The following is a 14,818-nucleotide window of genomic DNA, read 5'->3' on the forward strand; positions in this document are numbered from 1 at the left end:
GTGTATAATATCTGAATTAGCTTCAGTCCTCTGCCTCATCAAGCATTTCCATTATGTCCGTCCATGCTAAATAGGTTGCCCGCCTCAGTTTAATACAAAGTAATTGATTGTCAGCAGAGTCAAAAAGGTCTATTCATTCATAGATAGTGACTATCTCTAGCACGTCTTCTGTTGATGGTGCTTTATCATCTATAATGCATCCTACTCAACTCTGTCACAGACCTACAGCATTTGTTATTTATAAGCCCATCACAAGTCATTTGCAAATTAACAGCTGATCTTAAAACCTCTTCAGCTAGCATGTAAGTAGGGAAGATATTGCACAGCAGCAGCTATGCCCACTTAACATTACCTAACATGATGTTTTGCAGGTACAGCATTGGCATTTATATGCTTGTGACCCGAACAGATATTCCGAAACAAATGTTCAGGATCAATATGTAGACCACATTATAAGTAGGCTTGAATCCTGATGAAATTCATTGGACTCACAGCCCAATACTTCTATTCTATGCATGTTCACTCAGTTACCCTGCTGAATTCAATAAGACTTCCTTCCAAGTAAGCATACGTAGGATTTCACCCTCAAGAATACAGTTAAATGCTTAGGTCTCAATGTAAACTGGGCATATCCAAATTCTTTTGCCCACTGAGCGTATAAGCCAAATGCACTCCCCCCCCACCACTGTTGATGATTCACATAAATGCAGCACAAGATTTCTGCCCAATCCTCAACCTGTTTTGCTCATTCTAATATGGTTATACTTGGCTCTATCCTCATTACTTCCAATTTCTTTGTGCTGCAGCATTTGACCTTCTTGCTTGCAAACAGAACTAATTCACTCCACTTGAATTTGTTTTCTCTATCCATTTGTGTTTGCTGTTGCACTATGCTTTATGATTTCCTAAAATCAATTTATTAAGCCTGAATGAGATGCTTTATGCAATTCAGGTAAACTGTGGACCATGTTTCGCCTCTACCATATCCTTTCAGTGATGCCTGGTAAGTCACCTTGCAGGCAGCACACCCTGCAGAGTTCAACCCTCTGTTTAAACAACAGCAGCTGCTGCTGCTGCTGCTGCAGCTTCCAATTGTGATTTTTAAAAGAGTTAATAAGTAGGTGGCTTATTGGTAGGCTTCCTGCACATGCATTTAAGTTTGTGTACTTCTCATTTGCGCCAAATGGAACAGACAAACTCATGATCAGTAAATACATCATAATCGCTATATCAGTAACATGGCACGACCTGCTTGAATCAATTTACGGTGCATGTGGATGGAATAGTAAATATGCAGATAGGATGGAAATAAAGCAGGGATAGGGAACCTGTGGTTCTCCAGCTGTTCTTGGACTATGACTGCCACCATCCCTGAACAATGACCATGCTGGTTGGGGCTGATGGCTGTTGGCCTCCAACAACATCTGGAGATCCACAGGTTCTCCATCCCTGAAATTTTGGAGATGTGAAAACGAACTCTTCACTCCCCACTCCAGAGCAAGTATCAGGTCAAGCTGAGAGTGAATTAGGACAATTTTGACTAGAAGTAAGTGTAGGGAAAGTACGGAATTTTAGCCTGAGATGTAGAAAACAGATATGTTTGGCAACTTCAGCAAAAGCGTCAATGCAATAAATCATTATTTCTCAGTAGATTCTGAGGCTTCACAGTTTGAACCATTTCATAAGTTGCAGTAGCCCTGAGCACTAAGTTATCGAGGAAGTTTAATTGCTGAGAGAGGGAGGTGAGTAGGAAAAATATATGCAGGCATCTGACTACGTGGCCTGGCTGTGTCAAGAAGCTCCTCACGAATGTCACCTTTGGCCAGGAAAATATTGTGTCAGTGTGGAGAGCCTTGTAACAGTGCTAAAAGCACATGGCAGGGACTTACATACATGACAAACAGTGCCGGTCTTACTATTGAGCAGAGTGAGAAAACTACCTCAGTCAACTGATTTTAGGTGTCCATGAAAGGGCAACAAATTGTTAGTTATTCAAATTTTTATTTTTCCTACCAGGAGGAGTTGATGCTTTGGGAATTTTCTGTTTCAGGTGCAACCTCAACTTGGGGAGCAGGGGCAAGGGACTTGTGGGTACAAAATGTCCTGGGCCAGTCCAGATTACAAACTCTACAAGGAATCACTCTTACACAGAACTATCGCTTGGCAGCTTCAATGTGACTGATGCTGTTTGTGAAGCAACCCTTAATTCACAACCTTTAGCCTTATGAACAAAAAGTTATTTGTTGCATTAAATATGATCTCATGGCATTAATCCAAAATGTAAGAATGAGATGTCCCAAGGACCTTTCACAAATGAAATAACCAGCAGCTAGATTTTCAGGCACACTTTCCTTCCTTAGTTTGTAAAAGCAACTATTCTGCTAGCCCAAATATGGTCCATTAAACCATGTGCTTTGCAACATGTACCATTATCTTTACATGGTAGTAGTCAGACACCTGTACTTTACCTGTTATATTTTTACTCTGGCTTCCCACTGTTGAAGACGTGCACATGCCAAAGCAATTACAGAAGTGCTAGTAAATCAAAATGGTCTTGATTACTACTTCTTTTCTTTACTGGTAAATATGATAGCAGCAACAATTCAAGAGTGGAGAACTAACGTTACTAAGAGGAACATGATCTTGGGAAATGTGCTGGTTAATCCACCTGCACAGAAGGGCCTCTTGCCCATTTCCACCTCCACCCAACCCAGAATGTGCTGGTTCTGTATCAGTAGTACCCAGTACCATTTCCAGATAGATGCCTGCAGTGGGTCTACCTCCCTCACGGACACCAAGGAGAAGGAGCATGGCCAGAAATCTCCAGGGGTCAGTAATGCCTCCTGGAGTTGTCCACTGATGATCATCCCTGACAGCAGGCATGGTAGCAGTGAAGGATAAGGCTATTAACGTCATGATGGTTGTGTATGCCTCTGAATGCCAGTTGCTGGAGAGCATCAGTAGGGGAAATGCCATGGTGCTCAGGTTCTGCTGATATGCTTCCCGGAGGTATCTGGTTGGCCATTGTGAGACCAGGATTCTGGTCTGATCTAGCAAGGGTCTCCCTATGTCCTCATGGAATAAATCAGCATAGGTCAATAAAGCAGTGGTATATGCTGGATGCTGTTGAATAATGTATTCATTGTGCAGACCTCCTTTCTTCTCCCGTTCCTGTCTTCCATTGGCACCCACAAGTAACCACCTTAGCCGCCTCCTTTTCCCTTCATTCAGGCTTTTAAAACTTCCCCCAGTTTGGAAATGGCAAGAAATAGAAAAGAGTTGCTAATCTGTGTCTAAGTAAATGTGCCTAGTGCATTTTGCTTAGGAAGGTGTGTACCTAAGCCCCGCTTCATGTCCAATAAGCACGGGACGTGTTTGCCCGGTGGTACTGTGGCCCATAGATTGCAGCAAAGTGCTGGGCAAGGTTTTGCCTAGTTTCCTCTCTATGCGATGGGCTCATGGGAAAAAGCTGTCCCATGAGCCCTTGCTGCAGAGGGGAGGGGAAGGCCTATATAAGGCTGCTTCCCCTGGAGCTCATAGCCATTTTGCTCTGAGCACTTCCCACCTGCCCACCCTTGGGTTAGAGCTGCCTTTCTCAACCTGTGGGTCCCCAGATGTTGTTGAACTACAACTCCCATCACCCCTAGCTAGCAAGGCCAGAGCTCAGGGAAGATGGAAGTTGTAGTCCAACAACATCTGGGGACCCACAGGTTGAGAACCGCTGGGTTAGAGCCTTCACTGAGCAATTTTGGGTCACTGGTTGACAAGACTGGAAATAACACCCCCCCAAAAAAAAACTTATTGGCACTTGGTTTTCCCTCAGTGAAATTATGGCTTTCCTTTGTTAGACGGAAGAGCATTGTTTTGTATGATGGCAGAAATGGCATTGGGCAGGATCAACATAGTATAGGGCAGGCATAGGCAAACTCGGCCCTCCAAATGTTTTGGGACTACAACTCCCATAGTCCCTAGAACAGAACCAGTGGTCAGGGATGATGGGAATTGTAGTCCCAAAACATCTGGATGGCCGAGTTTGCCAATGCCTGGTATAGGGGGTCCCCCATGAGGGGCCTGAGGGGAGGATTGACCATGGAAAACCCAAGCGTGGGTTCGGTATCTGCCTGGTTGGAATCTGCAGCCTGGTTCCCCAGTGAGACCTTGCTTGCTTGGCTTGCACCATGGCAAAATTCAACACTGGCCAACTCACATGGTATAAGTTTGGAGCGATCCAAACCTAGCAGATCCACTTCATCAACATGGGGCTTGTGGAATGATGAACTGATCCTGGGACCCAATGCCATGCCAACCCTTGCCTTGCCTGCTGCTGTTCATAAAGATTTGGCCTGATTCTGTCCCATCACCGTTGTACAGTCTGGTTATTTTGCTGCTCTCATGGGTCACATCATCTGCCTGCCTGGGCATAAACCTTATCTTGTGGGAATAACTGGGCAAAACCAGAATGTTTTACTTTAAGCCTGTGTGACTGGATCTAAATATATAGACATGTGGAAGCCTCACTTCAAGAAATGAACATTCATAGGAAGCATTGCCATTTTAATTTTTTTTAAAGAACTAAAATATTTTGCTGTGGAGGGGGAACTGAAATTTTGCTTTGACATACTATATTATATGCTCTATAGTGATGTCCTACTTTTTCCTGGACCAACTTCCCAGACTTTAGTGAAACTACTCTGAACTAATCAGTTTTTGGAATCACAACTAGGCAGTCTTACTTCTCTCTCCCTGTTGCATTTGCATTTCAATTCCTTCCCTGTCTCTCATCCTCACCTTTATGACTTTTCACCTTTCCCCTTCATGCCTGGACAAGGGTTTCTTTAGGGACCAAGCTGCTTCTTCACAAAGATTTTATGGAATCCCAATTCAAAATATCCTGCCAATTTCAAATCTCTTACTCTCTGCAGCAATGGCAGAAAGTAGCAACCATTTTTCTGTGTACAGTTAATATAAACATATTCAGTTTGCAGCTGAGGCAGGCCTATTAATTCAGAAATATTTTAATAGCCAAGGACACCAAAGCCAGCTTGAGCTCTGTGACCCTTCCAATAGTCCCCTCTAATTACCACTTTGTCTCCTTAAAGTGGTTTCCTTGCTAGTAATAGGCTTCTCTGTCTTTCTCTGACTGCAGCGGCTAGATGCCTGGCTGGCTAATTCTGGCTTCGGCAAAGGATGCTCATGACTGTAATCTGAATTAATTCTTTCAGGCAGATGTATATTTTAAGATACAAAAGCACCGAGTCTAGGGGTACAGGCAATAGATAAACATAATGTTGTGAAGAAGTCATGGCAAGACTGTTTGGTGAGAATTATTTCATGCTCTCTGGCAATTTTTGTTTCAAAGCTATGACATCCTTTATGTCTTGCCTGCTATTGTTTTTGACCACTTAGTGAAACTCCACCTACTGAAATTCTAGAAGGAAAAAGAATCTCTTTCCCTCCAGGCCAACTACCTTGGCACAATCAAAGGTCCCCAAAAGAAAGAGAGACTGGTCATCTGTAAATCTTTCTGGAGCACAGGTAAGCAAGATGTGGGTTAAATACCTGTAAATTGATACTAAAAGGGAAAGGAGCTTCTGATGACCCAGGTAAGAATTTTATACTCTTCAAAAACTGCTTCTGCCTTTTCCGGAATTCCCTGAGCTGTTTATGGATAGTTTCGAAATGCCTCATATTTTGGAAACCCACTGCTTCTGAACAAAGTTCAAATTTCATGAATCAAATTAGATGGACTTAGGTTAAACTTAGGTTAAATTTATGTTTGTGTAGTTTATTCAGTAGCAGGATTTGACTGCAAAGTTATGAATCTCGGGTGTGCAGTAGGATTAAAAGTATTCTTGTATTAATTTTTTTTACTGTTCATACGGAGACTAAAGTGTTATGTCCACAAGATGAAGCTATCGTGGGTGAGATCACTTCAGATGAACTGTGTTGCAACATTCTTTTACCAGTGGTGGACCTGGGTACTGTGGCACCCTGTGAGAAGCCAAAATTTGGCGCTCCAAAGATGGATAAGGAGGCGTCTGGCTTTGGAATGGAGGCATAAGACTCTGGCAGGGTCCCAGATCCCTCCCACCTCCTCCCCAAAGGTGGGAAGATGCTAACTGGGCTTTGGGGAGGAGGCAAGAGGACTCTAGGACCCTGCCAGAGCCCTCACGCCTCCTTCCCAAAGCTTTGCTTACCTGGCTTTGAGACAGCACCCTCTCAGAGAAGCACTCAGTGTGTGTGCACCACTTGCACAGCCCCAAATCCTGCTTTTACATACTAATAGTGTTGTATACGGTTTATGTACGAGAGGGGGAGAAACCCCAGAATGTGGCTGAGAAATTCACAGTGTTATTAGGGATGGACGTATAATGTATGTCCCTGACCTTCTCTCTTGCTGCAGGAATAAATAATTTATGGCTTTGCTGCGCTGCCAGAGTATCCGGGGAAGGCCAAATTATGACTGTGTCAACTCTTCCTTCCTTCCTGGCTATTAATGGGAAGAGGGGAATGGACAAAGGATTGGGGATGTTGATGCAATTCCTTTCCATGCTTCCATGATCTGATTCTATGAGGCACATAGACGCTTCTTCTATCCCAGCCCTGCTGCTTAAGGACACAAAGGGAATGTATGGGTAGTTGTTAACATTACTGCACAAAGAAAGAAAGCTACAATACAAAAGTAAGTGTAGTGAAAAACACACACCGTGAACAGAAATAAGTAGGTAATAAAGGGATAAATAAATAAAGATAATTGGCTCTCAAGTAACAAAAGCTTTAGAACAGACTTTTCCTTGTCAAATTTCTGTGGACATTCCAAACAAAGTGTCTCTTGCATGGAACAGAGAGGTATCGCTTACCTAGACCTATATGATACAGGTAACATTCCCACTGTTAAGGAATCAACTTCCTTTGAAATAAAAAAGAAATTATTTCTGGGTGGGTGTGGGAGTAGTTTTCAACTCAACTAGCTTTTCACTGCTTCTAGTAAAGTTGCTTGGGCTGTGACTCTGAGATTGTCACTGGCATCTATTGCGACAGAGAACATATGAACTACCTCTCCCATTTTATTTTATTTTATTTTATTTCCACTTGATGAAGCAGGAAATCCCACTAGGCTAGTCCAGCAGGAGCACTTATTGATTAATTGAAGACTTATTGATTACACAAGGACAGGAAATGGCATTGCAGGTCCTGCGACAAGACTAGCTAGATGCCAACAATTGGGCAGGGAGGGGAACGAAGTGGGAGACAGTTCAAATATGTCAGAAAAGGTCCCCAGCTACACAGCTCATTTATAATATGTACCGGTAAGTTGTGAAATCAGCCCAACATTTCTCATGAGCAGATTTAAACAGAACCTTACTATCCGACCAATCACCTTGTGGCAATATTGTTCCCTTTACATGCTATAATTGGCACTCCACGGTAGACCTAAAAAACCCCAAATCACCTTACTAATCATTCCTTGACAATTAGGAGATAAGGACAGTGGTGTTTGTTGGCTTGTGCCATTACACCGCTTATATAGAGCGCTTGAATTTTAAAGCACTTCTTACAATCTTTACAAGAGCTCTGTAAGGTAGGCCAGTGCTACTACCCTCATACTGCAGACACTGAAGCAAGGGCTGAGAGGAAGTAAATGCAGAGATGAACTTCAAACTGAGTGATTCTTGATTCATGCCTGAGCAGCGACTTTCTTACTTCCTTTGAGTGGAAGGGAGGTCACTCTGAGGGCGGATTTAAGGATTGTAGACCAAGTTCTCCCCCACACCCTCCACAATGGATTGCTTTTCAGTTCTGTTCTTAGGACCAACACTCATTCGTGATGTGGAGAAAGTTGCTAAATTATTTCCCCCAGTCCTATAATACCAGGACTCTTGGGTATCCAATGAAACTGATGGGACATTCACAGCAATCAAAATAAAGTACTTCTTTACCAGATGCAGATGCTGGGAACATTCGACCCTCCAGATGTTGCTGCAATGTCTGTCATCCCCGACTATTGAGCAATGCTGACTGGAGCTGATTAGAGTTAGTCCAGCAACATCTGGAGGCACATAGTCATCACAACTAGTAGTCACTGATAGAATTATTTTCCATTATTTTGCCAGTCTCCTGAAAGCCACCTAAACTAATGCCCATCCACCCATCTTGTGGCAGAGAATTCCTGGCCTAGCTCAAGAAAAGGGATTCCTTGAGGTACAGCAGCTAGTCTCTGAAGGAGGAAAAAAAGACTGAGGTTCATCTACATGTAGCAACGTTTGTTTAAATCAGTCAGCTGCCTCTTTCAAGATGCTTGCTATGGGGATACATGCATCCCTGCATCACTTATTTCTGCCATAATGTATTTGCAAGATAAATGTGAACACTGGGCAGTAATTCTGTATAGACAAAAGGGAACCAGGCAGTGTGCCCATTCTAAGTAATCTCCACCCTATCTCCATCTGAAAGTTGATAAATCTCCTTCCTGTGAGCCTTACTGCTTGCCTTACTGTTTTATGTAGGGGGGCAAGTTCATAATATTTTGATGGCGTATCCACACTTTGGTAGGAGTTCTGTCCAAAATGCTTATGGATAGTTTGTGCATATGAACAAGTTTTGATAAATCCTACCTTTGGATATATATCTATATCTATATCTATATCTATATCTATATCTATATCTATATCTATATCTATATCTATATCTATATCTATCTATCTATCTATCTATCTATCTATCTATCTGTCATCTATCATCTATCTATCTATCTATCTATCTATCTATCTATCTATCTATCTATCTATCATCTATCATCTATCTATCTATCTATCTATCTATCTATCTATCTATCTATCTATCTATCAGCTGAAGGGAGGGGTAAGACTTTTAGGGTCATCAAAGAGCAACAATATACACAAGTTTTTAAACAATGACAATAACAACAGCAAAAGAATAAGGGTGAATTGTTTTTGTACAAATGTAATGCATAATAGTGTTATTTTTCTAAGCTATGCCTGATTTGAAAACTAGAATAAAATGCCACAACAAACATTCAACTTTAGTGACCTATTTTTTCATTTCCTTATTTTATATTAGAACCATGTCACAAGATAACATGATTATGCTGCGGTTGCACTGAAATCCCTTCATGTGCTACTTAGTTTTCCCCGCTAATATGATGAGTTATTCAGAATAAATAAAGTGGCACCCCTAGTGATAATATGCATCCTGTATCTCATTAAAGATGTTACATTTTCACAATAATGTGAGTTGGGAGGGGCGGGGAAATATTAATGTGTGCAAGATTTATAAAGATCTGGGGGAAAAGTCTTCCAGATCTAAACCAGATCTAACCCACACCCCTTTAAGGAAACATAAATATAGATTTGTATAGCATAATTGTAAGAAATGGGTGAGTGTTTCCATCATTTGTATTGACTCTCCTGGGAGTTCTAGAATCAACCTGATTCTTCCTGACCCTAAGGGGTTTATGAAATACCTGGAGCACAAGCCATCTTGAATGTCTTCATATGATATAGGCTAAATGGTGCCTTGGAACATCTGTTCCTGGAGCTCCTCCACCGGAGATTTCTTTCTATAATAGAAAAGCTTTGTGAAACAGTCTTTGGGAACCATCTACCACCTGATGTGATCTCCTCTCAGAAGGAGGAGAAACAGGTCACTTAAGTTTGGCCTCACAAATTAAACGGGACATTAATACTAATTAAGCAATAACCACCACAGAGGACGGCAATCCTAGAAGAGTCCCCTCCCCCAAACAGTGACTCATTCTGCCATGTTACATAGGATTTCTGGGACAGGTGATTTCAAGGGGGGTGGGGCTCATAATTTCTTTTGGGGTAAGGGGTGAGATTCAAAGGAAATTTGAAATATTAGCCATTCTTTTAATGACTAGAGTAGAGCAGTTATGGCCTTTCGAGGGTGTAACAGAACTTTTTGAAGACAAGGTATATATTCAATAAAGGAGACTCAATATACTTAATGATATACTGAAGAAGGTCTTTAAACTGTTGAAAAGGAATTTTAGGGGTACATCTTATTGCTGAGGTGGAAGTCTTTGGTTCTCTTTAATTGGTATTTTGAGATTTGTAAGAGTGTTGCTTTAGTATGCTTTGTATATTTAATCAAAGACCAGGAGTGGAATTTCATAAGAGCCTAACTGCTTTTGAAATATTTATCTCATTTATATACCTCAGGATCTATGCTTCTAAAATCCTACAAAACCTTATGAAAATTCAGGTGCGCTAATGTAAATCCATTGAAATTAGATTAATTTCTGTCAGAGAATGAACCTAGAAGGTCACAGAAATCAAGATCCAAAGGACCAGGGCTTTTTTTCAGCCAGAAATTTCTGGAACTCAGTTCTGACACCTCTCAGATGGGCACCATTGCCATGCTAAGAGAATGAGGGAGGTGTTCATGGTGAGCTCTGGCACATCTTTTTCTACAAAAATAGCACTGCAAAAGACTATGCCCAGAATGCTCAAGTACCTTCCAAAACGTCTCAGGCCTCTTTCCAGAACATAACCCTCTGTGTTCCTTGTTCCCAAAATTAGGGAAATTGTCACTCAAGAGCAGCCATTGATGTTTCAGGAAATAAGGCAAGCCTCAGTAAGCACACACAGGGCTTCTTTGACGTATTATTTCTTATAGGAGTCTGTTTATTTGGCTATAACCCCTTTGGTGGAACTTTAAGCAAAGGAAGTCTGTAACATTATCCAGAATGGAATTTGTTAACTCCCTTGATCTTAGGGTCTGAGAAAAAACTTGTGCTAATGAGTTGCAGCTTTCTTAAAGCACAGTCTCAAATATTCACCTTAAGGGAGCTCAAGTTGCCTGTGCTGTCCACAGGAGAGGAAAAAAAGATATCTTAGCGCTGGCACAGAGGTAAGACACCTAGTCTCTTAACTATGGTTTAGAGATTGAGAGTTCTCCACACTCTCTTCTCTCTCTTGTACTAATTATCTCTACTTTTGTTGGTCTTAACTACCTTCAGTGCTAAGCAAGACCCACTAATCAGATCTGAATGTTGCTTCAGCCCTAACCACAATAAAAACCAGTTGGTGGTGGGAATAAACCAGTGAAAACCAGTGGGTGGTGGGAATAAACCTATACAATTCCACAAAACCCAATCTCACTCTCTTAACCATGCTTGACAAATCTGGAGTGTTATGTCTATATTGACACAGACTTGAATTTAGGGGGGGAAATACATTTCTCCTGACCTGCTTCGTTAATACACCATCTTAAATTAAACTAGCAAAACCTTCACATTTTTTCAAGAAACAAAAGTTTGTGTTATATTCAGTTATTTGTTTCATGGTACCTTTGTGCACTAACAAGCAACAAGTGTGTTGTCTGGTTATATGCGAAGTTTCAAAGGACACAGTGATATAATTATATTTCTATAGTACTATATAAACCCCTTCCCTGCATTTCTACCTTTGTCAAGCATTGTTTTTGCCAGAATCAGGAATCCAAAGGTTATTTCTTATGACCAGAGGCAGTGTACTCCTCTGTCATTATACACTCCAGTTCCTGTTTCTAATAGGAACTAGCTGTGCACAAAACAAATACCCAGAAAGCAGTAGCAGTTATTGGCTACTCCTTCAGGTCACTTGACCATGTAGCTGTGTAGGGAATCAGTAAAAGTAGTGTGTTCCATAATATATCAGTAGCAATAAATTTATTTCACAAGGTTGTCTAAATTCTAAGTAAGTTTGTTTATTCTCATTATTTTGGATAGCATAGATGCATTATTTGCTATCAAACAGTCTAATCCTATGCATGTATACTCAGAAATAAGCTACATTTCTATCCAATAGTGCTTACTCACTAATAATTATGCATAGTTCCAAATTATTATAAGGTTTGTTGTCCTCCAGAAATTCTCCTGTCTGTACAATTGGCCTTCTTAACTTAGTTGTAATTAATGATTACAAACCTTCCTTTTGTTCAAATTCCAAATTAGCAGAATATGAAAAGATGCTTTGTCCCTAAATTGCTCTCTTGCAAAACTTGCATGTTTTCCTTCTCTGAGAATTTGGTAGAATTCAGAAAAGGAACCATATGAGGCACACCTTTCCAGTCTCTTTTAAATGAGCACTTTTAAGCCACTTACTACTTCTTACCTAAGATAATTCTGAAACAGAAATCAGATAACTTTCATACCTGGCTCCTAAGAGGAATCCGACTGAGGAGTGCTGAAACTTATTATCAAAAAAAGAGAATATTTTTCTTATATTTTTATTGATTGATTAGAAATGTGATTCTACCCAACCAAAAACATGTTCCCTGGAAATGGGAACAAAATACTTTTTAGATGGCTCATTATTATTATTTTTATTATTACTGTGTGAATATTCATTTTCATGGCATTAAGGTATGATCTGATTACTGTAGGAACTACTGAAGTTAAACAATTGGAAGCTAGTGTTTAAAATAACACCAATTATTTTAAGATTCCACAGAACTTGAACAAATGCCTTTGGTTTAATTGTATTAGCAATATATTAACTGGACGTCCAATGAGTGTCTCCTAACTTGTTGAACAGTGTATACATATAATGCTTTTAATAGGGATACCTATGTAAATCTGCCAGTCTCCATAGTTTTAATAAAATCAGCTAAAGTACACAACATCCAAGTCTCAAAGAACCAAAGTAGGTACCACTTGTTCCTTGCCTAAAAAAAGGTGTAGTTTCAAATTTTCAAAAGGAAAGATGCCCATATTGCATTGCCAAGAACACCTGCAAACATGTGGCCATATCTATATGAGAAGCAAACGATTACTACGAAGGAGACAAGTACAGCAAACAAACATGGACACAGATATGTGCAAACATAACCATTTGCTTCCCAAGTTCTTTGGCTGGTCTCATGGCATCAATACAGCCACACTTCTCTGCAAGAATTTTGGCCATGCAGGAGTCTAAGCTACACATTTCGAAAATGGGACTGCTAGCTGTTTCAAGAGCTATTTGTAGAACGGTCATCTGAAAATGATTGTTAAGAGAATACAGTGAGGACATTTGTCAGCATGTAGCACAGAGACAGAAGCAGAGTGACTAGTATTAGCCTTAAAGAAAGATGTACTGCTAAATCCCATAATACCACACTGGAAGATTAACCCAAAATGTGCATGGTGTTTATCTATGCATTACCACTTTCTTCTTCCTCTTCTTCCTCTTCTTCCTCCTCCTCCTCCTCTTCATCGTCCTCTGCTTCGTCTGCTTCCTCTTCCTCCTCCTCTTCCTCTTCCTCCTCCTCTTCAACCTCCTCCTCATCCCGATCTACTTCTTCATCCTCCTCCTCCTCGTCATCATCAACTTGCTCCTCATTATCATCAGAATATTCCTCTTCCTCCTCCTCTTCTTCCTCTTCCTTATCATCCATTTCCTCAGTTCCATCTGTTTCATAGCATTCATCTACTGAAGAGTTGTCCGTTTTAACTACAAATGATTTTCTTTTAGGAGCCGGTTCTTGGGGTTGCTTCTCTTGCGTCTTTCTTTTTTTTGCCAAAGGACAGCCGTAAACACTGTTCAGGAAAACAAACACATGTTATTGCACCGTCTGCCAGACCACCTGTGAGCATATGATCAAAGGGGGAGGGGACCTGTTTTGATGCAACTGGCTGTTTAAATGCTAGTTCTCCCAACATAAACCTTTGCTTTAAAGATGGCTACAAGAGAGAGATGTGGAAATATTAAGAGCTGTCTCTAATGAGCTTACAAAAGCGACTATTGAAATTCTTATTCCATTAAGTCATAAAATAATAGTGTTGTAAGGAAGCTGAAACGTAATCAAGTCCAATCCCTTGCTGATGAAGGAAACCCATCCCTGCTGCATCCCTAAAAGAGACTATCCATCTTCTGCTTTATCAAATGAATGAGACTATACTGGCCTTAAAATTCTGAGCTGTGGACTTTTCAAGTATTGTTTGAAGTCATATTCTGGTTTATAGAAACACAGAGCTGAAGTCTGATGAAACCAGAAGGGAGTGGTACCATTACTTCTTCTGAGATAGATGCCATACATCTAACCCAGAATTGCACTATCCTTTAAAACTGCCACAGTGCACAGGTGACTCGTGTTTAGCTCATAGTCTACTAAAACCCTGATATCACTGTCAAATGTACTGCTCTCCAGCCAGGAGCCATCCATTGTGTATTTGGGCATCTGCTGTTTCCTGTCTAAATGCAGAACTTCACATTTATCTCTGCTGGTGTTCATTTTGTTAGTTTGGGCCCAGTTCTTTGTTCTGCCAAGATAATATTGGATCCTGTTTCTGTCTCTGAAGGTATAAGCTGCTCTACTCAATTTGGTGACATCTGCAAATCTGAAGAGCATCCTCTCCACTCCAAGTCAGTTAATGAAGATGTTAAACAACACTGGGCCCGGGAAGGAACCCTGAGGCAACCCCACTTTGTCATTATTCACCAGGCTGATGTTGCTTTTCACTAGGATCAAGAGCAGAAATGGATGTCACCCCCAGTGTCCTTGCCTCACTTTCCCAATAATTAACTAATACTGCAGTCGCCAACAAGTTTGCTCTCAAAATAGTTACCCAGGTGATTTCTGATAAAGAAGTTGTATTCCAGCTAGCAAATTCTAAACAGAGGGAACCAAAATGTATACCATAGAGCTGGGGAGGGGGGAATCCAATCAAGCTTCTGTATAAAGGCAGTAGTGCAGTATTAACAGCTATTAACATCTCAGCAAACTATGACATCAAATCTATGTCAGGTTCAGCCGGTTTTAAAAATTGTCTCTTAGCCAATAAGCCAGTGGCATATCATCCCTGAACTGTAAA

General features: G+C 40.8%; 1 protein-coding gene across 18 annotated transcripts in view; it reads right to left on the bottom strand.

Annotated features, from left to right (window-relative positions):
* MYT1L (myelin transcription factor 1 like) overlaps window positions 1–14,818 on the bottom strand; it is a 313,980-nt gene that overhangs the window by 97,956 nt on the left and 201,206 nt on the right. For 13 of the 18 annotated variants that reach the window (XM_081188979.1, XM_081188974.1, XM_081188985.1 and 10 more), the window contains 2 exons: window positions 13,170–13,543; window positions 9,485–9,580 (listed from right to left, as the gene is read on the bottom strand). In XM_081188979.1, the coding sequence (XP_081045105.1) occupies window positions 9,485–9,580; window positions 13,170–13,543 (470 nt within the window). The remainder of the gene's footprint in view (window positions 1–9,484; window positions 9,581–13,169; window positions 13,544–14,818) is intronic. The other 5 variants (XM_081188981.1, XM_081188990.1, XM_081188978.1 and 2 more) reach the window with 1 other exon arrangement.

This window comes from Podarcis bocagei, assembly GCF_964188305.1.
Source record: "Podarcis bocagei genome assembly, chromosome: 3".
NCBI classification, from domain to species: Eukaryota; Metazoa; Chordata; class Lepidosauria; order Squamata; family Lacertidae; genus Podarcis; species Podarcis bocagei.